The 24,803-nt window shown below is 57.2% G+C and overlaps 1 protein-coding gene across 4 annotated transcripts; it reads right to left on the bottom strand.

Moving 5' to 3' along the window:
* Positions 1-47: 47 nt before the first annotated feature.
* On the bottom strand, positions 48-23,879 carry Clcn7 (chloride voltage-gated channel 7). 4 transcript variants are annotated; one of them, XM_047533252.1, is made up of 25 exons: positions 23,469-23,876; positions 17,531-17,602; positions 15,256-15,327; positions 15,071-15,136; positions 14,458-14,593; positions 14,097-14,206; positions 13,281-13,361; positions 12,012-12,074; positions 11,837-11,920; positions 10,894-10,987; positions 10,699-10,763; positions 10,298-10,414; positions 9,864-9,918; positions 9,127-9,187; positions 8,419-8,557; positions 7,558-7,651; positions 5,935-6,104; positions 4,550-4,601; positions 3,945-4,072; positions 3,733-3,818; positions 3,292-3,418; positions 2,604-2,663; positions 2,350-2,526; positions 1,970-2,050; positions 50-1,708 (listed from the first exon to the last, which is right to left on the bottom strand). In XM_047533252.1, exons 1-25 carry the CDS (start codon positions 23,595-23,597, stop codon positions 1,622-1,624), a joined length of 2,406 nt encoding a protein of 801 aa, XP_047389208.1. In that variant the 5' UTR covers positions 23,598-23,876; the 3' UTR covers positions 50-1,621. The 4 variants fall into 4 exon arrangements, with proteins under 4 accessions (XP_047389210.1, XP_047389208.1, XP_047389211.1 ...); XM_047533253.1 differs by having other exon boundaries at positions 51-1,708; positions 14,458-14,590; positions 23,469-23,873; XM_047533254.1 differs by lacking the exon at positions 17,531-17,602 and having other exon boundaries at positions 48-1,708; positions 23,469-23,879.
* Between the last annotated feature and the right edge of the window lie 924 nt (positions 23,880-24,803).

The raw sequence follows: 24,803 nt of genomic DNA, 5'->3' as shown, positions 1-24,803 counted from the left end.
GACCAACTGCCAGTGGACCTGAGCCCTCACCTGTCCCACCCTGCATGGCCTCCAACTGCCGGCTTCTGGAAGGTTCTGAGGGGCACTGGGCAGCATTCATCTTGCAAAGGGGCGTATTCCAGGGCAGCATGGAGGGAAGTGCCCAGGTCAGACCAAGTCAGACAGTCCTGGCCACCTCCCAGGGCAGAGGCCCAGGGGCAGGCTGCAGGAGGTGCCCCACACTCAGGGCTGCTGACATCTTCGGCTCTCTCAGCAGCCACCAAGAAGGCCAGGACAGACCGGAGTTTTGACAATTCGTTTTATTTAACCTAATATATCCAAAATATCACTCAGCATGTAACTGACACCTCCAGTGCGTGCAGCAACTGCACATGCTTCCTGGTGGTCTCTGGGGCCTGGCAGGCTTTGTGCCCTGAGAGCAAACTCAGAAGCAGCCCTGCCCCTCCCAGAGCTCCTCTTCCTTGTCGCCTGACCCACCGGCCAGGGCCTCCTGTAGAGTGAGGGATCCTGTGGAAGGAGCTCCCCAGTGTCCTGGCCCACCCAGGTGTGGGCCCTCCGGCCCAGAGAGCAGGGGTGGTAGGAAGAGGGCTCTGCTGTGGGGATGACGCCAAGGTCCACCAGGCCTGTCCACCAGGCCTGACCCAGTCTGCTGCACCAGCTTCCCCTGGAGCTCACAGGAATGTCTGTGCCACACACCAGACACTACCACCTCAGCGCCCAACCCCTGGCCCCGTGAGTTCAGCCGTGGGCTGAACAGGGAGGCTGGCACTCGATGCCTGGGCAGGAGTCCTTTATTTCTCATACCCAGGCCTTGAAGCCCAGACCCCATGGAGGGCAGAGGAGGAAGCACAACCCAGGGCCACATCTGCCAGCCCTCCACAGGAGGACCCGTGTGGCCTTCAGAGACACATGCCAGGACACTGAAATACCCTTCCGTGTCCCACAGGCAGGCTCTGTAGCAACAGGGCCAGCACGTCTAGTCTGGCTGGCTCGAGGTGGCTGGGAGCTGTGGGGTGGGCAGGTGGGGGCTTCCTGGCTCCAGTTCTCACCGGTCTACCCCACAGCCACTGGGATGGCTTGGGGGTCATGAGGCCAGCGGAAGGACACCCACAGGGGCATCTGCTGCAGTCAGAAAGGATGGAACAAGTCCCTGGATGCTGTGGGAAGGCCCAACTTCCTGGCTGCTGTGCACATGTGGGGTGACCCCAGTTCTGGAGAACCCAGGGTGACAGGCGTGGCAGGACCTGGGGGTCAGGCACGAGGATGATCCTCAGTTCCCAAGACGCTGGGACAGAGCCCGTCTGCCACGTCCTCTGGACCGGAGTTGCCCAGCTGGCCCGTCGGAGCTGGTCCCCCCAGGACCCCAGCAGCCACAATGGGCAGGACGCAGCACCCCCAGGCTCGCCAGTCCACCACCAGAGGTGAGCAGCAAGGAGAGCGCTGCTGCCGCGCGGTCCCGGAGGCAGGAGGGAGCGGGAGCTGCAAGGCTGAGGGCCGGGCCCAGCCCAGGCAGCCTCCAGGGCCCCCTGCCAAGGGAGCAAGGCTGCGGCCAGGGGACAGTGGCCCTGGGAGCAGATGCAGAGGGGCTGGGAGTGCCACTGCCCACGGGCAGGGCCAGGGCTCACGTCTGTGCCAACGAGAGCTCCTCCAGGCCTCCCTTTCCCAGGCGGTACCTGGCCAGATCCTTCCTGGTCACCAGCCCGACCACCTGCAGAAGCAACACCAGGTCACACAGCCCATGGGCCAGCACCCCTCTTGCGTGCAGAACCCACTGCCCCACGTGGTTGGTGCAAGGGGAGCCCTTGGGGTTTGAGAGACCCTGAGGCTGGCCAGGGTGAGGAGCAGGGGCACGGCGCCAGCACTGACGCAGGTGCAGGGTCAGGCTGGGTCTCACACCCACGTGCCTGCACGGAAGCAAGAGCAAGTGCTGTGACCTGGCCAGCCCAGAAGGACAGACCACCAGACCCACCTGATTGCAGTTGTCCACTACCACCAGATGCCTTAGGCCCAGAGCCCGGAACAGCTTGAAAACCCGAGGGAGAGATGCATCCTGCAAAGGCACAGCCTTTAGTGGGGCCCACTCTACCCAGAGACCACACCCCCAAATCCAGGCAAGGTCTTAGCCCACTCATGCCTGTCTGGGCCCAGACCCCCACTGTGTGCAGCCTTGGGGGCTCTCGAAGCCTGCCTGCTTCCCAGGGCACAGAGACCCAAGTCCCCGCAACAGTCCTTCCCTGGGCAGCAGGGCCCCCACTCTCCCTGCCTCTGTCAATCAGAGGTGGCTGCTCCACAAGGTCCCAGGAGACCTGGAGCTCTGGCCTGAGGAGGTCATGCAGGCCTGCACTGTACCTGGGGCACTGTGTAGGGGGAGGGGTTCATGAACTCCGAGAGGTCCATGGTGCACTCCCGCTCATCCTGGGACACGTGGATGGACTGAATCGGGGGGAAGCGCGGGTAGGCATCGCGGAAGTCCTTCAGCTTCAGCCGCCGCTGCACCAGGCCCATGTTGGATCTCTCTACAAACACCTATGGGCAGTGGCCAGTCAAGTGCTCATGTGGGGCCAGCACCCCAGGGGTCCACCCCAACGGGTTACCAGACGCACCTTGTGCTTAAGGAGCACTATGAGCTGGGAGCGCAGGATCAAGCCCTGGAGCCTGGCTGGCTGCAAGAAAAGCGGGGCTCAGAGGCAGCCCTGAGGCCCTGCAGAGGGGCACCTGGTCAGCAGCCCCAGGACGTCTGCAGCAGGACCTCAGTTCCCCTCTCCAGCCAGATGCCACCCACCTGCCGTCACTATCACAGCTGCCTCCCAACACTGGCCTTGCCATAGGCCTTTCACAAGCACGAGTCCCTTCTGCCCTGAAAGACCAGGGACAAGGCAGCCTGACCTGAGCCACCCTAACTGCATGAGGCCTGCAGGTGAGGTGCTGAGAGACGGTGGCTTTGGCTGTAGAGGACATGCAACCCCAACTGATCCCTTCCACCAAAGTCCATGTCTGATGACCCCATCAGGACCCCAGCAGAGAAAGGATGCAGTGGCGGCTCATGTCCAGCCTTTGCCTACTAAGGTGGTGGCCAGTACCACAGCTGACCACCCCACCAGGTCAGGACCATGAGACGTGGGCATAGCTGTCCTGTGGCCCAGGTGTCTCCAGTCATCTCTTGCGGGCAGTAAGGTCCTGCTCCACACCCCAGTGCGGGGCTCCCACGTCCCTCAACTGCACACAGTGCCTCCAGCATCTGCCCAGCAGGCACCAGACCAAGCAGCTTGGCCTGCAGGGAGGGCCTGGTACCTGGGCGCCGTCAGCATCCACCACAGGGAAGCCATTGTGATTGGATGCTGCATCACTGAGGACGTCCACGATGGTGCCAACCTTCTCTCTCGTCCTCAGGCAGGTCACAGGAGTGCTCATCACCTCCCTGCCAGGGAAGGCCCCCCAGAAGGCCGCCTGTCACTGGGATACCGCACTGGCTGGACCCAACCCTGTGAGCAAGGCATCCTCCACAGCCTCTGGTGTGCCACGCAGATGCTCCATGGGCACAAGGCTGGCACACCAGGACGAGAGCCTGGGGACCCCCGACCTCCCCATGCCACAGACTGCTGGAACGGGAGCCCCGCCCAGCGCTGGAGCAGTCCCCCAGGCGTGCAGCTCCTCGCTGCCCACCTGCCACACGCCCAGGCCTGTGGGCCCTTCAGCCTGGGGTGGGAGACAGGGCAGCTTGGCTGGCCGTACCTGGCGGTGAGCGAGTGCGAGGTGACTGGGGCTTCCCAGTGCAGGAAGGGCACGCTCTGCAGCTGGATGTGCATGTCATACAGGCCCTGGGGGCAGGCACAGGATGCTGGTGCTGCCCCTGACGGGCACACCACACCAGCCCCGAGGCAGGGCCCAGATACTGCCTGGCCCTCCAGGACCCTTCCCTCTGCACCGGCTGTGTGCCCACACACCTCGATGAAGACATCGCCCACGATCTTGGCGGTCATCAACACCAGCATGATGGGGAAGCCGTAGGTCACGTTGCTGGTGGCCTCCATCATGATGACTGTCAGGCTCAGGGTCATCCTCACAATCCCTCCTGCGGGAGTGTACGTAAGCCTCACCCTCCTGACAGCAGGGCCCAGCTGAGCAGGACCCAGCTGCCAGGGGACTGCTGGTGTGGCCATGCCCCAAGGGGGGTAACTGCTTCTGCATCAAGCCCACTTCCCAAGCTTCCCATTTTTTTTTTTTTTTTTGGAACTAGGGAGTGAACCTGGGGGCGCTTAACAACTGAGCCACATCCACAGATCTCTACAATGAGATAGTTTCACTAAGTTGCTGAGGCTGGCCTTGAACTTGCAGTCCTCCTGCCTCAGCCTCCCAAGCTGCTGAGATTACAGGTGTGCACAACCGCACCTAGTCTAAGCTGTTCTTTTAAATGGAGTGCTGACCGGCTGTGTAAGGCCAGCTTTGGCTGAGCTCCACATGGGCGGGCTGGGCCGAGCCCCAGCCTGCTGAGGAGCCCCTCCTGACCTCGTGGAGCCCACCCGCCACCCAGGCAAGACCCAGGACTTACCAAGCTGGGCCGCGGCTCCCATCAGGGCATACTTGCCAGGATCTGCCCAGATCTGTGGGAGGCAACCCAGGGGAGAAGCCTGTGTGGCGGAAGCTCCTATCCAAACCCATCGGATGCAGCTCGGAGGGCCCAGTGGCCCCAGGTGCCCACACCCACTTGCCATGCGTGCCACCACACACCTTCTGCTGTGGTCAGACTGTGGCTGACCCAGGTGTGCCCCACACCACCTACACACACGAGTGAGCTCACACACAAGGCTGTGCCCAGGTGCAGGTGCTTTGAGAGCAGGCTGCAAATGTGCGCAGCACCCTCAGTGTGCACAGCACCCTCAGTGTGCACATCTGGACCGCCAGGAACAGCGCCCAGCCGCAGAGGGATTCCCGTAGGTCCCAACACACAGGGGCCACACACTATGACCCACTGACAGGAAATGTCCAGGACAGGCAAATCCAGAGGGCCAGGCGGGGAACAGGGTAGAGAAGGCTCTGCAGCTGGCAGTGAGGGCTGCACGGCACTGTGAAGCATCCACTGCACTAGCTGTCCCCTTCCAAAGCCAGAATTTTATGGCATGCAAATGCTGTCTCAGTTTGAGACACAGTGGCCACACCTATGATCCCAGGACTCAGGAGCCTGAGGCAGGAGGATGGCAAATTTGAGGCTAATGTGGGCAACTTAGTGAGAATCTGTCTCAACATAAAAAATAAGAAGTTTTGATGTGGCTCAGTGGTGGAGCACACCTGGTTCAGTCCCCAGTACCAGGGTGGGGGTGGAGTAAAGAAAAAGCCAAACAGAAAGCAAAACCGCGCCTGACAGCCCAGAGCGAGCCTGGGCAGTGGACGTGGGGCAAGCAGAGCCTCCTTGCTGGGACCTCCCTTTTTCTCTGGTGCTGGGACTGGACCCAGGCTGCTCTACCCATTGAGCCACATCACCAGCCCCTGTATTTACTTTTGAAATTTTGAGAAAGGGTCTTGCTAAGTCGCTGAGGCTGGCCTCGAAACTGAAACCCTCCTGACTCAGCCTCCTAAGAACCTTGGGATCACAGGCATATGCCACCACCCAACCACTGTGGTCTGTCTTGTGACTTTTTAATTTTACTTGAATAGCTGAAAAGAGAAATTAAAACAGATCAAAAAACAAAAACCCCTGAGCCCGGCAAAGAGGCAAGAGGAAGGAGGGGCTGGAAGATTCGCCCTGCTTGGCAGGGCCTGGGCAGACGCACCCCACTCTGGCCCTGGGCTCTTCCCACATTTTTGTCACATTCCTTTAATAAGACACCGAGCACCATCCTCAGCCTGCAGCATGCACAGGCATGGCCCCCAGACCCAGGATCACCGGGAACATCTGAACTACAGGGCCCCAGCCTCCCGCCTACAGCTCCCACTCACCGCTGCCCCCGTGAGGTAGGACACGGAGATGCCAAAAAGCCGGCCCCAGGCAGCCCCAATGAGCAGGGATGGGATGAAGACACCGGCAGACACAGTGAGTCCGTAGGTCCAGCAGGCCAGGAAGAAGTAGACCAGGGTAAACAGGCCCAGGGTCATGGGGTTGTAGGAACCTGGGGGAGGAAGACCGCTGGCTGCCCACCTGATTCATGCCTGTGTGCACTGCCCCACCTGGTCCACGCGGCCACACCCAGGGAGCCAGGCCACCTGAGACCCAAGCCCAGTGGCTTCCTGAAGGCTCGGTACTCTCTGCCTCCCTGGGGAAAAGAGGGAACTGGACAATCAGAAGGGGAAGTGGTGAGGACAGTGACCTCGAGCCTGCAGAGCTGGCGTCGAGCCCAGGGCAACAGTCTAAGCCCTACATCCATGGTACATCCAGGATCCCAGAAGCATCTGCACCCAGAGGACTCTCACTGGGACAGGGAGTCCCATAAGCCCCTGAGACAGCAGCTAGGCTCCTGGCTCTGCTGGGTTTGTCATCAGGTTGACCTTAAACTGACCAGCTGAGCTAGGACAGGTCTTTCCTCCACACCTGAACACAGCCTGGTTTCAGAGGACAGTCCCTGTGGTCCAAAATGGCCAGGGTCACAGGGTGAACACCCTCCTGGCTGCAGTGGGTGCCTGAGATGTGTCCTGCTGAGATGTCACATCTGGGAGGTGGACAGGAGCCTGGACAGGAGCCATTATTGGCAATTGGCTGAGCACCAAGTCCCAGGAAGCAGCTTCTTTTCGGACAAGGTGCTGAGAGGTCAGGTTTGGGAAACAAAGCTAAGTGGAGAGGGGACATCCAAGGTGGCCAGAACATGGAGACCGGAAGATCAACGAAGAGGGCAAAAGGGTGGGACAAGGAGGTGCTATCCACACCCCGGCAAAGAGTGCTGCTGTACAGCCCAGCAGGACAGGAAGGCAGGCCAGCGAAAGCACAGGTCTACCACACTCCACACCAAGCACTGCCTACAGGAGACGCAGCTGTGGACACTGGAACCAGGCACAGGATGCCTGGTGTGCACCCAGAGGGGCAGTCGCTCTACAGATTCCAGGGGGCTGGCTTGTGGCCCAGTGGTGGGGCACTTGGCTTGCATGTGTGAGGCACTCGGGTTAGATCCTCAGCACCACATACAAATAAAGGTCCACTGACAACTTAAAAAAAAAAAAAAAGAATCCAGGCCCACCTCTCCCCACGCTTAAAAGGGTTTCTGTAAATCTAACCCCTCACCCACACGGAGACCCAGACCTGAAGATAGTACATCCACACTGGCCCTGTGACAAGTCGGGAGGAAGAGGAGCTTGAGACAGGCACCTGAGCGCTCAACTCAGGGTGGCCTGGTGCCGGCTCCGCTCTGTGCTCATGCGGCACTGCTGTCAGAACCGCCTGGGCACTCGGCGCTCATTAGGCTGGGATTTCTGACTGAATCCAGCTGGGAGCGTGGCCATGGGGCCCTCCAGGTGCTTGGTCGCAAGGTGACCTCAGCAGCCCTGGCACTCCAGCACCCTGCACTGCCCAAGGACGACCCCTGCAGCCTGGGGCAGGGACCTCTGGGCCAAGGCCGCCCCGCAGGCACACACCTGGCGGGTCATGGAACAGGCTCACCACGCTCTTCTCAGGGGTGTTGAAGAAGGCCGCAGCCATGGAGTTGTACTCGCCGTCCGCACAGAAGAGCTGCAGGGACCGGAGGGAGCGTGCTGGGAGGAAGCTGGCCCTGGAGCTGTGTATGGGGCCCACCCTGTCCCTGGCAGAGTGCAGGACAGCCATCTGTCCCTGCTGCCTGGGGAAATGGGGACCCAGGGGCCCTGTGAGCACACTGCTGGGGCCAGGGGCCAGGGGTCAGATGCCAGCCTCTGTAAGCCACAGGCCTGGCCCTGCCCCTGCCCCTCCCGGGCTAAGGCAGAGCTGTGCTGCAGCAAAGCAGTTTTGCCAGTCTGCTCACATCTGTCCCCAGGAGCACTAGTTCCCCGCTGCCCGCCCCCTGAATCCAGCTGGACCACTCATCTTCCTGCTCCAAGGGGAGTTGCAGAGTCTGAGTCCCCGTGCGTCTGGCCTCTCACCGAGCACGCTTCTGAGGCGAGTCTGTCTGCAGCTGGCATCCCCCTTCCACCCTCCCCAAGAGAGAATGCCATCCACTGTGGATGGGCACTTCGCTCTGCCAGCGGATGGACGTGGGGGCGGCTGCCACTTTGGGCTACTATGACTAAGTGGCCAGGGACATTCCTGTGAGGCCCCTCTGTGGCTGGGAGTTTGTGTTCTTCGCTCCTTGGAGCCCCATCCAGAGCACTCACACCAGCCTGGGAAGAGGACTGAGGGAGAACAGTCCAGCACTGAGCCACCCCTGGATGGGACCAGGCCAGGGGCACACCAGCCTGTTGGCTTCGGGAGCTCCTCCTGCCATGGCCCGGAGGACTGCACCTCCACCTGGGCTCCAGGCCTACCTGAAGCGGGTAGGACATGGAGCTCCCCTGCAGGGGCTGGCAGTCCCGGGACGAGTAAATCAGCACGAAGGCGACCGTGGCAGTGACAGCAGCCACCAGCATGGCCTCAATCACCTGGAGACAGGGTCGATGGATGTACCTGGAGCGAAGAGCCAGGGGGTATCACTGCAGGATCGGCCAGGGCAGCCCCACTGGTTACTCCCTCAGCAGCTGCATGGCATCCTGACCAGGACACCTACTAGGAGGGCCAGGGCAGGCTTAAGGATCAACGCACACAGACTCCAGGTCATCCTAGCTCTCTTCCTCCCAGCAGCAGGGCCCCCAAGGTCTCTGCTGGCCACGTGTGCCCACCAGCACTCCTTCCTCAGAGCAGCTAAAACTGGAGCCCAACGGGGCCGGGGCGGTGAGGGCTTCCGTGTGCCCAGGAGCAGCCTCAGTGCTGCTCTCCAGAGGCTGACTACGTGCAGGGTGGACACCAGTGTTTAAGTCAGGGCCGCCAGACCCACTGGGGCCTCATTCTCTTGGTTCTCCTGGTTCTCCTGCCCAGGTGCTGTCCCTCGGGGGAGGAGTCTGCATATTTTCTTTGGAGGCTCTCCAGCCTCGGGCCTATGGTCCCCCTCCCCAGCTCAGGCCGGAGCAAACCACCCACTCTCAGAGGCCTTGCGGCCACGGCTCTCCACAGGGCTCCCGAGGTGTAGGCTTTCTCACCTGATCCGAAACATCGTCAACCAGTAATTCAAGGCATTGAACATGGCTCCGAGGATGCCACCTACAACCCGGAGCAAACTCACATCAGTCAAAGAGGAGGAAGGGGGAGGCCCTGCGTCACAGGCTCCCCGGAAGCAGAGTAGCAGGGACCCTGGGACACAGCACTCTGGGCTCTCCTTCCTTTCAGGAAAATGGACTTACCGAGAAACATAGCTAACATGTTCCTCATCACAAAATTTAAACCCAAACTCCTGAGTATAGACAAGACCCAAAGGAGGGAAATTTCACATCCTCAGGACAGGTCACAGTCCGAAGGCAGGCACACTAAGAACACCTACAAAACCACCTCAGATTCTGTGCACAATCTGCAGACAAAACAGGAACTATGTGTTGAGACTTGGGTACCTTTCCCCAAAGTATCTAATCACGAACATGAAAATGTTCTAAAATTAAAAAAAAAAAAAATCCAAACTCTGAGCCACTTTTGGTCCTGAACATCTGGATAAGGAACCCTCACGGTGGATGCCACCAGGCCCACTGTGCTCCAGGGAACCCCACGGCTGCCCCATGACTGCCAAGGGAGAAGAAACATCAGAATGCACAAACCTTGCACATTCCCCAGCCCCTCTAGAAGAACCAGGAGGGGCAGTGCCCACATGGCAGGGCGGACGGTCCTCCCTTACCCACCATGCCCCCAGCAGAGGTTCCAGCCTGTCTGCCTGTGGGGAGGGCCTTACCCACCACGCCCATGACGATGAAGACAGGGATCTCGTGGATGGTGTATGCCATCTTCTGTGGTGGAGGGACAAAGACACTGGACTGGTGACGCCATCTGCCCACATGCGTGGCACCTCCCACACTTGCACACAGGCCGCAGAGGTGCCCCGGTAGGAGCACAGGTGCTCTAAGGAGGTCTGTTTCTGCTCTGCGTCTGGGTGGTCTGGGCACCTCATGTGGCCCAGCACCAGCACCAGACACGTGGGCTGTGCCTGCACAGAGGCAGGGGACCCCCCCAGGCCCTACTGGGCAGTCCCACATGCACCCCCAGAGCACCACAGGGCCCTGGGCTGAGCAAGACTCAATTCCCCACAGGTGAGTCCCCACCCCAGCCTTAGTGAAGGGGCTGGGTCCATCTGGCAGCAGAGAGGGCAGGGGCCAGGGGATGTGGTACCTCTGAGTCAAATCTCCCAAAGTTGATGAGGCCTGGGCTGGACAGGTCCCACATGTTCCCATGGTAAATGCTCAGAACGAAATTCAGAGTGAAGGTGGAAACCATGGAAGCAAAGAACTGCAGAGAGAGGCGGGGAGCTCAGGTACTTCATGCCCACACGCAGCCTCACCATGCAGGAGGGCACTGGGCCCAGCAGGCTGAACCTCCTGCACAGCTGTGGACAAGCACTGGGGACAAGCCAACAGAAGACCTGAGGGAAGGTAGGGCCAGTCCCCAGGAGCCACCCAGGCAGGTCGGGCTCGACACCAAGGGCCAAGCATGAGATGTCCACTCTGACCCGGAGGTGGCTGCCAGTGCGACCTGGCCCCGGGCACCCTGGAGGGGTGTCAACAGGCACTCACAATCCTCCACGTCAGGAACTGGTTCCAGAAGGAGGCACCTTCCTCCAGGCTGAACAGGACTCCACCTGGAAGGCAGTGGCCAGGCTTGACATGCGCCTGCAGGGCAAGGACGTGGCACGAGAGTGCCAGACACCTCCCAGCCCAGACTCTCCCTTCACACAGTGGTGAAAGGCGGGGAGGGCCCTGCTCACTCACCCACAGGGGCTCCAAAAGCAGCCGACACTCCAGCTGCCGCTCCTGCAGAGACAAAGTCTCGCTTCTCCGTGTCTCTGCGGAAGTACTCAAAGATCTGAAACAGGAAAAGGTGGAAGGCGAGGGGGCAGGTGCTCCAGAGCACACCTTTCAGGGAAGGACCCCACCATCTGCCCAGTCACCAAGAGTGGCAATGCAGGTGTGCAGAATGCAGGCTGCCCACACCCGTGTCACGGCCAAGTCTGTTTGCCACAGTGTACAGCACCTGTGACACACGGGAAGCCTGTCACACACCCAAGAGACCCCAAAAAAACCAAGCAAGCAGAAAACCTAAACCATCCTTGATTATGAAAAGGACTGTCCAGCTGGCACGGCAGCCATGCCTGTGATCCCAGATCCCTGGGAGTAGAGGCAGGATGATGGTAAATTTGAAGCCAGCCTCAGCAACTTAGAGATACCCTGTCCAAATAAGAGCAGCTGGTACTGTAGCTCAGTAGTAAAGCACCCCGGGGTTCGATACGCAGCATCTAAATACCATTCACTATAGGAATGTTTGTTGTCTCTTAACTCACAGAAGAAATTCAGTGTGATACCCATCAAAATGCCAGGGACTTTGCAGGCAAACAACACGGAATCATCTCCAGCATGTCTTGAAAGCAAGTGTCAAGGGGCACACACACAGCTGTGACCCACTTCAGGTGATGCAGGGCTGAGCCGCAGACCCTTCCCACACAGCACTGAGACCACAGGGACAAGCCCGAGAAGGGAAGGAAGTGAAGGAAGGGTGCCTGCCTCGTCTGGCAGCAGGTCAGGCGCCCCTCAGGCAGAGGCACGTGAGGACATGCTCACTTTGCCCTTCTGGAGCCAAGCCACAGGTCCCAGTGGGCCTCCGCCTGGGGCAGCAGATGGCTGAGGGAGGTCATGCACAGTCCACATGGGGGCTCACCTTGAAATCTCGCTTCAGCGACGTCGACCTTCCCTGGGAAATCCCTGCGGCAATCACGGACCCGGAATGGATCATTGGCCCTTCCTGGAAGCACAGTGAGCAGCACTCAAGGACACCCGCAGGCCTCAGGGACTTATGGGGTGGGGCACAGGCTGGGGCAGCATCACACACTTACCTTTCCCACGGCCAGGCCCCCCACCACAGACAGAATCACACCAGACACCTTGATCACCAACGTCTGGAACACAAGGATAACACAGCCTCTAAGCCACGGGCAGAACGCCCAGCGCCCAGCAGCAAGGTCACAGGCTCAGCACGCAGCCCACAGCCACGGAGCTGGCCGCTGCCCGCAGCGCCGTCCTCAGGGGAGGGCTTCCTCCTGGTTCTCCCACCACCACCAACACCAGGGCAGTCATCTCCCGCTCAGTACACCTGAGGGCCCAAGTACTCCTCAAGGCAATGAGTCCGTCTGTCCTTCCTTCCTGGAGCCCCTCCTGCAGACTCCTCTCTGCCCTGAGCCTCTGCAAGCTGCACAGCAGAGGAGACCCTGCGTGATGTGCAGCCTCCCACACCCCCATCTGAAGATGCTCTGTCAGTCACCCCACATCAGGTCAGGAGCCATGAGGGCGGGGCCGGGGACTATGACCCCTGGCCTGCAGCACACTCCCATGTCTCCTGGGCCTTGTGAGGGTCAGAAACCACACAACTCACACAAGACCCATGGCCCACAGACTCGGAGCAGGAGGCTGCCATGGAGCAGAGCCTCAGGCTCAACGACGAGAAGCCTCCTAAACCCAGTCGGCCAGTTAGCAGAAGGTATTCAGCAAGTCTCTCTAGAAGGTTCCAGTCACCCTAGGTAGATAACAGATCACATGCCACTCCCAGCAGCTCCAGGTGGACCCTACTCTACAGCACGGCAAAAACACAGGGCTTCCCCAGTCGCCAGCTGAACTGCCCCTGCTCCCTAGGATATGGCCACATTGGTCCCCCTTGGCCACAGAGCACAGGCCCTGGAGTACCTCAGGGTAGGTCGCTGCCCGCTCCTGGGATGGGGACAGGAAGCTGCAACTGGCCATCTCAGGCTAAGAAGAGTGACTATGCAGACATAAATGGCCACAGGCCCAGTCCCCATGGAATTAGGATGCTACTGAGGACACTGAGTTTGAAGAAAATCAAGGAAAGCCTTGAAGAAAGGGAAAAGCCAGCCAAGCGCAGCACTCTGGCCTGGCTGCTCAGCTTCTGAAACGCCGCCACCGTAGTCCTCCGTCAGACACCTCCACGGGGCTGCAGTCACACACAGACTCAGCACCTCTGCATCACTTAAGATGTACCAAGACCAGCTTCCGCCACCGGGCAGGTCTGGAGGGCAATGCACAAGACCAGCCTTTGGACCTGAGGCCCTGGAGGAGCACCTGCTGCACCTGGGTCACCACGCGTGCCTCACCTTGAGCCGCACCACGTGGGGAATCTTCACCCCATTGAGGAAACACTTGATCTGGGGGATCCCACTGCCGGCAGCAACTGGCTGGAAGGAGAGGAAGGTACTGCTGAGCCAGTGGAGTGGGCAGAGGTGGCCCCCACAAGGAAGCTGCCCAGGGGTACAGGTTCTTACCACCTTGCCCAGTGCAGAACAACCTCTCAGGTAGCCCTGCAGATGTGGGAGGGGCTGCAGGCAGAGTCAGAAGGCCCCCAAAGATGGGGGAATGCCCCAGGATGGACAGGGCACTCATGCACCAAACAACTACAGCTTCCTGTTCATGGGGCACTTTCTGCACTCAACAGAAGGTTCTGGATGCTGACATTTCTTCCTTCCCCATGATGAGGATGAGAAACAAAGGGCTTATGGGAAGGAAGGTGCCTCAGGATGGAGGAGTACGCGGGAGGGCCACCCTCAAGTGGACATGCAGAGGGCCCAGGGGAAGGCTGGTCCTGCTCTCTCCTCAGACTGGATCCCTGCCCCCAAGACACTGCAGGTCCTGGAATGCCCCTGTGTTTAGCTGTGACGATGCCAGGGCAGAAGTTGCTACACGGGAGCAGGAGTGGGTGTCAGGCCTGTGTGGTGGGTGGGGACAGGGTGGCACAGGTTTCCCATCTGTACCACCAATTCAACCAGAATCAGACGTGATTCTCATTAACAGAAAGCAACAGTCTCCAGATAACGGGACCCTCGGTGCGTGGGCTGGAGGGGCCCCTTCCATTTGCTGAGACCCCAGCCTGCACTGGTTCTAAAGCGCCCAGGGGCCTCCTGCAACAGCTGTACCTCTACGAAGGCCACCATCACGGAGCCCAGGAGCACGAAGGCGACGTTCAGGGTGGCCCACAGCAGCAGGGAGAAGGACAGCCCGCCCTTCTCTGTGAACTTGTCGATATCTGGTGGCTTGTCAGGGATGGGGTGCTGCACTACCTGGGCCCACACCCTCTGCCCCACCTCACTCCTGCAGCCAGACTGCAGGGTGGGTGTGTACCTACACAGATGCCGCTGGCTGCCCAGCACGGCCACGGCACTGACTGGACAGCAGGAGCTGGCCATGTCATGCAGGGCTGGCCACTGCACTGCCTACCTACTCCACCACCGAGCCCCAGCTCCCACCCTCACTTTGTCTGGGCATCTGAAAGGATACTGTCCTTGATGACCCTATATTTGAGACCAGCCAAATTCTCCACCACAATGTCAATGAAGCAGGCCACAAGGCCCGTGAGGATCCCAATGAGGGCACAGATGACCCAGCGCTTGATCTCCACTGTCCGGAAGGCCTGCTGGGAGGAAGGCATGGTCAATAGTGGGTGGCAGCCAGATGCCTGGTGCAGGCTGCTTTGGCACCAGCATGAGGGGCTCCTGGGACTCAGACGATCACCTTGCACAGTGGGCTATGTTCGGGGATCTGAGTCTTGCCAAGAGCAGCCTCTGACCAACGTCTCAGTCTCTGAATAACATCTCAGTGACTATGGAGCACCTCAAGTTTGGGAACCAACAAGTTCCCAATCAGTTGCGGATGTCCTGGGGCCTCACCTGATGTCTCAAGAACAGCCTCCTGATTAGGACGACAACACTCCCGCCATTTCGAGTATGTGTCACCAGGGATCACATGCTTAGGGCTCCCCCAAAGACAAACCAGAGGAACAGACAGAGGCTCCCAGATGCTTGGGAACAGAGGGGGAAGGGGCTGAGCAGAAGCACTGTGCGGCCCCAGCAGACAGCAGCCCCGCTGGAGAGCAGGGACCCACCCAGCTCACCGTGTGGTTGATCCGCCGCTCCTCCTCCAGGAACAGCTGATTCTCGCTGTTGTCATAGTCCAAGCTCTGCAGAATAGGCAGCAGGGGCTGCAATTACTGACCAATTACTGAAGGGGGAGACAGGCACAAATGCAGCCAAGCATGGAGCAGGGAACTGGAGGCAGGGACAGAAGAGGAAGACCCACCTCGTATGTGAGGGACAAGAGCTTCTCATTGTGTGGGATCTCCTTAGGGAAGGAGTGGGATGGGTCCTTTTCCTATAGAAGAAAAAGGCAAAGGTAAACACTCTTTGGGTATGAGGTACAAGGGGCCACATCCCAACCCGTTCCAGAGCTGGCCTTATCCTGACACCAAAGGCAGACCAAATAACACAAAGGACCTGCAGCCCAAAGTTCCCTCTGAACAGACACAAAAACCCTCAGCCAGACTGAGCACCAGAAGCCCAGGCACACCACGACCAAGGTGGACTCCAGGGGAGGCAAGACAGGTTCGGCATCTGCAGTCATCTTGCCCGGCTCGTGCAGGACGCGGTGTCAGCAGATGGGAGCCTGAAGCCCACAGGGCTGTCTGGACAGAGAAATCCAGCATCTTCTGGATTAAACATCAACACAGCAGAAGGCAGGCTAGCACCTCAACCTGCTGCAGACCCAAGAAAGCCCACAGGCGACAGACGCCCCACCACCAGCAAGTGGCTGGGACCAGGGCTCTTGCACTGCTAATCACCTCTCCGCTGGAGGTTCCTGCCAGGATTTCTCACATACAGACAACTGCAAGCATGAGTAAACAGATTCAAGGGTACAACATCAATTGTGCTCCTACGCATTTGCAGCTAACAACTGCAAACAATGGAAAGCAACAATTCTGTTTATAAGAGCATCCAAAATAAAGAGCAGCTGGGTATGGTGGCCCTGGCCTGTGATTCCAGCTTGGACAACTCAGCAAGACCCTGTCTCAAAGTAAAAAAGGGCCAGGGATGGATTCAATCCTCAGTACTGCAAAAGATGACAGACATGTCTCCAGGATCTTGGTTTAAGCAGTGGCTTCTCAATCACCATACCCAATGCACCAGCAGTACAAAGCAGTTACTGGGACTTCATTAAAATAAACATACACGTGCATCAGAGGACACCAAGAGAAAGTAAGCCTGAGGGCTGGAGTCACGGCTCAGTGGCAGAGCGCTTGCCTAGCATGTGTGAGGCACTGGGTTCAACTTTTGGCACCATGTATAAATAAAAAAATAAATGTCAATCGACAACTCAAAAAAATATTAAAAAGAAAAGAAAAGGAAAAAACCCCACTGAGCAAGAAAAAGTATTTGCCAATCATGCATCTGGTAGGATATTTGTGTCTAAAGTGCAGAAAGAACATCTGCACGCTGGGGTATGACTTAGTGGTGGAGTGCTTACTAGTGCGTCTGGAGCCTTGGGTCTATCCCAAGCACCGAAAACAAGAACGAGGTCCCGTAACTCAAGTATTGAGAAATAATAATGGGGCTGGGCTGTGACTCAGTGGCAGAGTGCTTGCCTAGCGTGTATGAGGCACTAGGTTCGATCCTCAGCACCACATAAAAATAAATAAATAAATAAAACAAAGTATTGTATCCGTCTACAACTAAAAAAAAAAAAAAATAATAATAATGTAAACCAGGCACGGTGGCACATGCCTATAGTCCCAGCGACCCAGGGGACTGAAGCAGGAGAATCACGAGTTCAAGGCCAGTCTCAGCAACTCAGCGAGGCCCTAAGCAACTTAGCAGGACCCTGTCTCAAAATAATTAAAGGGCTGGGAATGTAGCACAGTGGTAAAGCACCCTCAAGTTCAATCCCCAGCAACCACACTCCCCCCACCAATAATCTCTTTTAGCTGGGTGTAGTGGTACCTGCCTATAGTGCCAGCTACTCAGGAGGCCGACACAGGAGGATCACAAATTTGAGGTCAGTCTGTGAAAATTTGCCAAATCCTATCTTGAAATTTCAAAAAAGTGCTGGTGACGTAGTTCAGTGGTAGACTGCTTGCCTAGCATGCTTGAAGCGCTGGGTTTGACACTTAAAACCAGTCAAACAAAATCCCCACAAACAAGAATAATCCATTAAAAATGTGCACAGATTCTGCACAGGCATTTCTCTACAGATGTACAAAGGGCCAACTGTGCAAGAAGATGCCCAGCATCACTAGCCATCAGGGACAAATCTGAACTATAGCAGGTACCACCAAGCAGGGCGCAAACTGCCAGTTCAGGGGTTGGGGGCTGCGAGAAATGTTCCCACAGCAACTGCTAGACAGGCACCTCACACTGTGCTCATTCCTGCCCAGGGCATTGGGCTCCAAGGTCCTCTGGTCCCCACTGCACCTTGTCCAGGCAGTCCCAGCACAGTGGCTAGGTGTGAGCCATCTGCCCTCTGTCAGGATGCAGCTCTGCAGAAGCAGGAACAGGGGGCAGGGACCACTGCCTCCACTCACCGGGTCCAGGAGCTCATCGTCCAGCTCCACGTTGCTCATTTGTCCAGTTCGGAAAGATGTGGAGTGAGATGACTAAAAGCAGAACAGAAGTCGTGAGCATGCAAGCATGCTGTGCATTCTCATCTCCATCCTGCACTGCCCTCCTGCTGCTGGAACCAGGCCTGCTCTTGACCCTGCAGCCCCCCAAAGTCCAGCACTCATCTCTTATTTTAGGCTGGACATGCAGCACTCACCACATGTTAGGATAAAGGGCTGGAGATACCCCTCAGACCAGCCAGTGCTCATGCCAACAAGCCCTGCTCCTCCCCATTCACCCTGGTCCTGAGGGGCCAGCCTCCCACCATCTCCTCAGCACTGTGTCCAGAATGACCTCTCTGTGCCATTTTTGGATTTGAATACGCACACAGCCTCCCAAAAGGTCTGTGGCACAGAAGTGGGCAGGTCCTGCCCACTGAGTCTCTAGGGTGGTACAGCTCAGCTTGGGGCAGCAATGCCTTGTGGTGACACTCCCCTGACTTTGTGGGTCCCGCCCTACTCAGAAGCACCTCCTGGCTGTGCCCAGACCTGCCAGTCCAGGGGATGTCACAAGGGCACCTCCTGCCCATCCTCCTCTGTCCTGAGACCATTTGATTAGCTGCTCCCAACCACATCCCAGGTATTCACAAAAGGGCTGGGGTGGGGAGGGATAGGGACCAGCTTCTCAGCCGAGGGAAAGCCACGTGTGGGCAGTCTGCTGCCTGAGCAAATGCGCCCAAGGAGAAAATAAGAGGGAGCCCCGCCACGCCTAGGCAACCCAGAGCTGTCTCCACCTGGGCAGCAGCCATCCTGGCGGCCGATTTTCCACTGACTCCTCTCCCTGTACCTTTCTGGCTCCCAGGACCAGCCCTCCCTCCTGCAGGCTCATTGAGAGGTCCCTAAATGGGAGAGGCACAGGATCCTGCAGCAGGGCTCTACCTGCTTTCACCCCACCCCCATCCCAGCTGGTGACTGGCCAAAAGGTGAGGAAACAAGAGCAGAAAAGGAACTTACAGGCCAGAGGTTTCTACCCACTAGGGGAGGTGGGGGTGGCTTGCCGCCTCTAGAGAGCTTGCCCCTAAACCACATCCCAAATAGTTTCCAAAACGTGACCTTCCCAGTCCACTGCCCTCCAGGGGCACCACCCTTCACCTGCTGCCTTTAGTCCCTAAAGAACTCAGAGTCGCCATCCAGGGGCTTCCAGGGCCCCTGGAGCTTCTGTCTTTCTTTGCATATAACAGTCCTCAAGGGACCTGACATGACAGGCAGGCAGGCAGATTCTAAATCAGTTCCCCACAGGTACTCAGCCAGGTTCTTCCTTGCCCTGTGGCAGGGAGCTCCCGGGACCCCTCTACTGTGAAGCTGGGCCCATTCCTCAAGAGCAGAGGAAGGCTGAGACTCTCAGGTGCCCTCACATCCTGGTGCAGATGTGGGCCAGCCTGCCACACAGTCCCAGGCCTGAGAGTACATAAGGTGAGCAGAAATACACATCTTCAAGGCTGTTGCCTGGCAGCAGCAGGCAGAGCCCCAACCATGAACCACCAGAAGGCTAACAGGAGAGAATGGCAGAGGAACTGCCAAGAAGCCCTGCCACCCCCGCTGCTGAAGTCATCTTGGCAGACTGCAGGTGCTCAGGCCGACGGAAGAGAGCTTAGGGATGGGCGTGACCACCAAGAGGTGGGACAAGGCTGACCGTGGGTAACAGACCTATTAATAAGCAGGCTCACAGGCATCTACTACAGGGCTCCACAGCAGCTCCTGGCTTCCATTCCAGCTGCAGGACCTGACTTGCAACCACTGCAGGAGACCAGGTGAGGCATGCAGAGACCTGCTCTGCCCTAGCTTTGCAACTTGCTGCTGAGCCATAGTCATTTGAAAGTCACATCAAAGACTTCTGCACACCAAAGGAAACATTAACAGAGTGAAAAGGCAACTTCTGAAAGAGGAGAAGGTCTGTGCAAATCCCGGTGTCTGGTAAAGGACCCCCAGGCAGAACACAGAGAAGAGTACTGCAAATCACCTGCTAAAATCAAGCAACTCACCCCGACAAGAGCCAAGCACAGGAACAGACTGCTTTTCTCCAGAGAAGACACATCAGCGCCCACCGGCCAGCAGTCACACCCAAGGGTGCCCCAAGCCCCAATGAGCCACCACTGCACGCTCACCAGGAGGGCACTGCAGAGGAGAAGAGAAGCAAGAGGGCTGGCAGGGTGTGGAGACGTGCAACCCTTCACACTGCTGGGGGTGCAAGACAAAGAAGCTGAAGTGGAGCACAGTCCAGCAACTCCTCAGAAAAAGCCAGAACATGGACCTACAAACCAGCAATTCCACGTTCAGGTTAACTACCCCGAGATCTGAAAACTGAGTATCAAAGGAACTACAGTGTCACAGCAGCATCACTCACAATAGCTCAAGTGCCACCACCAGGCAGACAACCCTACCCAGGCAGCGGCTTCTACCAGCCACAGGAGGAAAGCGGCACTGCCACACACCACTCCCCAGGCCTTGCACGTGACATTGGGAAATGAGTCCGTCACAAGAGCACAGTCACTGCGTGTTCATCTGCACAAGGCCCCTGGTGTCACATCCAGGGGCCTAAAGTAGAGTGTGTTGTCCAGGAAAGGAAGAGTTCATTAGCAGGAACAGTTTTAGTTTTGCAACACAGAAAGTTCTAGAGATTGGTTGCACAACAGTAAGAATATACTGGATGATAATGAATCGTGCTCTTAAATAGAAAAAAGGACTGAATTTTATTTTATATGCTTTTTACCACAATTTAAAAAATATTTTTTGAAAATCTTAAAGTTCACTTGCTGTTCTGTGCTGCCAGCTGTGCACTCCAAGCTCCGAAGTACAGCTCCCACTTGCCAAGCTCCACGCTGAGCACTCAGGAAGCAAGCCGGAGCTTGGAAAGGACACGAAGTCACATACAACACTGAGCATAAACTGACAGAAGCAAGGGACAGAGGGAAAGGCCTGCTTTAGACACAGTGGCCCAGCGCCTCTGGAGCAGAAGCCGCTGAGGCCGAGCTGGCGGATGACAGGAGTCGAGGACTGCAACCAGCAGAGCAGTTGGAGGAGCCGGGAGTGCAGGCGACAGTGGGAACAGATCTGGTGTGGAAACTGCCCACACTCACCACTTCTGTGCACTGTGGCCTCTGGGAGCCTCCCAGGACCCTTTGACCAGGTCCAGGCCCACATGTGTCCCTCAGCTCTGTACCCTGTTGGGCCATGGGCCATACCTGTGTCCTAGGCTGATTTTAACCCACCTAAGTTTCTGGGGAAGAGCTGCTGGCCCTACACAAAGTGGGGCTGGGGCTAGGTGGCTGGTGAGGGAAGGGGCTAAGAATGACCAGTGCTTGCTAAAAGAGAGCAGAGTTCAAGGGGATGACCAGAGGACCCTCCCCTACCACTTTGCCACACCCCAGTTCTCCTCAACAGCACCCTCGAACCCTGTGCTCTGTGGCTCAGGGTTAACAAGGCAGGACACAGTCCCACACCAACCTGAGATCCTTCTCTGCTGGGACTCTTGGTTTCACTGAGTTTGCAGGTATGTCCTGAATTTACTAACACTACCAAGGTACACTGCCCCCACTCTACCCTGCTACCACTGTTCCTGGCTCAAGCAGACTTCCCTCAATAAACTCTCGAAATGTTGCACTTCCGACTGCCCATACACATGATCATGACCTGCTGGGTGACTTCACCCTTTTCCTCTCCTACCATCACCCTGTGCTTGGCACAATGGTCTGGGAGTGGGAACAGGTTCTGAGGGAACCAAGTTTTCAACAGGGGTCCAGACATGAACAGCCCACTCCCTGGTCTGCCCGGCTCATGGCAGCAACCTCCTGATGTTCAGCCACCTGTGCCCTAGCCAAGATGGCAATGATGCCACCATCCAATCCTGGAACCCCTGCAATAAAATCCAAAGGCCAGAAGGCAGGCAGAGCAAGATTTCAAATCTGCTCACTAGAACCCTCCACGGCAGTTGTGGACCTGGGTTGGTGCTTTAATTCACAAAAGCCCCATATGCTGCAGCACTGGGGTGCTATGAGCCTACCCACCACCCAGAGGTGATCCCCACACACAAGAAAAACAGCACCAAGAAATTCTGTTAAGGGCATCATGCACTAATGCATTTGCAAAGTCAATTCACTCTTGAGTTGCTGCATTTACACTATTAGGAACAACGAAGGTTCATTCAGATTATGTTTTCTTAGGGGCTCCATGCTCAGGGTTATACACTCATTAACTTTTTTGCAGATAAGAAAACTGAGCCCAGGAAGGCAACAGACCCTGCTCAGGACCCTCAGCTGGTCCAGTGTTCCTGTGCAAAGGCATCACAGGCATTTAAGGACACCCAGCCTCCAAACTGCACCTGTCCAACGTGCTGAGGGACACAGGATCCCCAGTGTCCTCTGGCTTCTCCCAGAGCTGAGTCAAACTCAAAGCCAACTCGTGCTCACTGGTCTGACCTTCATGCTCCACAGTGCAATTCACACTCTTGCAGGGTCCCAAACGCATACCCCCTTTGTCTACTGCTGTTGCTCCACTTGCCAGAGGATTCTGTGCCAGTGGGGTGCCTTGCACAGCCCTCCTGGGGTGTTGGGCCTCTGTCTAGTAGGACAGAGGCTGATTAATGTACCACAGTGTACTAGGCAAACCACACAGTTTAAATTGTTTGAGAGTAGCTAATCAATAGTAACTGCAAATAAAGAGCCTGTAATGACATTTAAAATAAAAAAAAAAATCAGCACCTCACACACACACACACACACACACACACACAAACTCCTATATCTATTTGCAAAGAAAATCAGGAAACCCCATGCATGTTTATTCCTAGAATAACTCTGAACTCCACCTCTGCCAAAGTTCCATTTTTTTGACCTATCAGCTCAGTTTTCTTTCTTCTGTTTTACTAACTTGAGATCACATTATTTTGAAACAGAAAATAAATAAAACTCAGAAACATCCCTAGAAAAAAAGCCCACACTCTGACCACTTCGGATCACTGGCCACAAGCAGCTGCTGCTTCAAGGGAGCTGAGCTGTTTCCTACCAGCCACAGACTTTGATTCTCCTTGTTGGATGCATCGCCAAGTGAGTGGAAGTCTTTACATAAGTTTACAGAAACAGCTTTTTTTTTTTTTTTAAATTTGTCCTTCCTAACCCTTAAACACCGTGCAAGTGCTTACCAGACAAGTCTAACAGAAGAAATGGTGAAAGATAATCACACAGACCAAGCCATTAACACAAGTAATTCAATGATTCAAAATTAATGCCACCCGCACAGCAGACAGACCCAGAGGTAAATAAAACTAATCCTTCTCTCAGACTTGATGCATTTAAAGACGCAAGCTGTGCTGACAGTTGAGCACATTCTCACCCACTCACTTGATGCTTACTGCCTTGGCTGCACATTTCAAATCCAACTAAGGACTAAGAGAAACTGGCAGACACGAGTCATTGCCAAGCACCTGCAGAGTGGGGCCGGGGGTGTGGCTCAGCGGCACTGCATCTGCCGGGCATGGGTGAGGCCCTGGGTTCCGGCCCCAGTACCGAAAAGAGAAAAAGAATCAACAAAAAACCCGCCGAAGTCCGGACTGATTCCCACAGAAAGGTTCTCAGTCACTCTCACCAAAAGGGCAACTCTGCCATTAAACTGTTAAAATATCCTGGGATGCGAAAGGCAGTGAGTAAGACCAGTGCGAGAGGCGAGGAAGCCGGCCGGAGCGGGTGGCCGCGCCGTAGAGCCAGCGGCTCGGGAGGGCAGACGGGCGGTTCGCAAGTCGGGGCCAGCGGCGACCTGTCTCAAAATTAAAAGGGCCGGGGTGCCGCTCGCGGCGCAGCGCGCCAGGCCGGCGGCCCGCGCGGCGAAGCAGCAGCCGCGCGCACTCGGCTCGGCCGCGGGCGCCCCTCACCTGGCGCGCGGCGCCGTTGAGCAGCGGCGTCCCCTCGCCCGGCCGCGCCGTCCTCCGCAGCAGCGGCGCCGCCTCCTCGTCGTCGCGGTCGCGGCCGGACCACGACACCTTCTTGGAGACGTTGGCCATGGCCAGCGGGACCCGGGACTCCGCGGCGAGCGGCCGCCGCCAGAGAGCGTTCTCGTGACCCGCGCCGGCGCCACGTGACCGGTGCCGGCGCCACGTGACCCGCCCGCGCTCACGTGACCGGCGGCGGCGGCGCCGCGACGCTCTTCCGCGGGGCCCCGCCGGGACGCGCGCACCGAGCCCCGCGGGCCTTTCCAGCACGCCGCGTCGCGAGGCCGCGGCCGGGCCGGGGTGGCGGACAGCGTGGGTGTCCCTGCTAGACAGCAGCGTTGCGGCGGCGCCGTTCCGAGAGACCGCCCTGCGCCGGCTCTCGGAGCTGCGGCGTCGGCGCCGCCCCGGCGTCCTCTGTGCAGCTCCTCCTCGGACGAGGAGGAAGGCGTGGTGAAACCCTAGCAGTTGGCCTTTGCACTTTGTCAGAACAAAGGCATTTTCTAAGGGTGGCAGAAAGGGAGCCCAGAATAAGGGTGGATCCGCTCTGTGAGAGGTGTGCTGGATGGACACTGGCGTGGCCAGGGGTGCAGCTCAGTGGTGAAGCGCTTGCCTAGCAGGTGCAAGCCCTGGGTCCCATCGCCAGCGCTGGAGGGGAAAACAGTACTCACAAGGAAGGGCATGTTTTGAAGTCAGCTTTGCTTATTTGCAGAATGATGGAGCTTCACTTAAAAAATTCGAACTAATGTCTGAAGATGTTCAGGTCAAAAACTGCCTGCCTGACTTGACCCAAGATAGCTGTGCTCATGTTTCAAACATGGCAGATCATTATTAAAACTCATGTGGATGTCAAGACTGTTCATGGGGTAGGGGATGCAGCTGAAGGGTAGAGTGCTTGCCTAGCATGTGTGAGGTCGTGGTTCAGCCCCAACACTATGAGGAAAAAATTGCTTATTTACTTCATTTGTTCTTTGTTGACTTTACTAAAAAAATGCAACAGACTGTTTATGCTCGGCACCAACTAGTCTGCCAGATCCAGAAGATGAAAATCATGACTCAGGTGGTTCAAGCAGGAGGACTGTAAGTTTGAGACCAGCCTCAGCAACTCAGTGAGCCCCTGTCTCAGAAAATAAAAAGGGCTGGGGACCCCTAGGTTCAATACCCAGTACTGGGGGAAAAAGTGGTCAGTAAATCAATCCCAGACAGTATTGGGAAAGATGGAAAAAAAGGCATCATCTCCATGATTTCCACATGCAAATGTAAACATGCTAAAGAAGCTCA

Source organism: Sciurus carolinensis, chromosome 18 (genome assembly GCF_902686445.1).
Source record: "Sciurus carolinensis chromosome 18, mSciCar1.2, whole genome shotgun sequence".
NCBI lineage: Eukaryota > Metazoa > Chordata > Mammalia > Rodentia > Sciuridae > Sciurus > Sciurus carolinensis.
Note: the sequence above shows the minus strand (reverse complement) of the source record. Positions and strands in the feature narration are given on the sequence as shown.

Coding starts and splice junctions, on each gene's coding strand:
- Clcn7 (XM_047533252.1), bottom strand. CDS start 23,597: ATGGCCAACGTCTCCAAGAAGGTGTCGTGGTCCGGCCGCGACCGCGAC. Junction 15,328..17,530: donor ACGATGAGCTCCTGGACCCG/GTGAGTGGAGGC, acceptor TTTCTTCTATAG/GAAAAGGACCCATCCCACTC. Junction 15,137..15,255: donor TCTTGTCCCTCACATACGAG/GTGGGTCTTCCT, acceptor CCTATTCTGCAG/AGCTTGGACTATGACAACAG.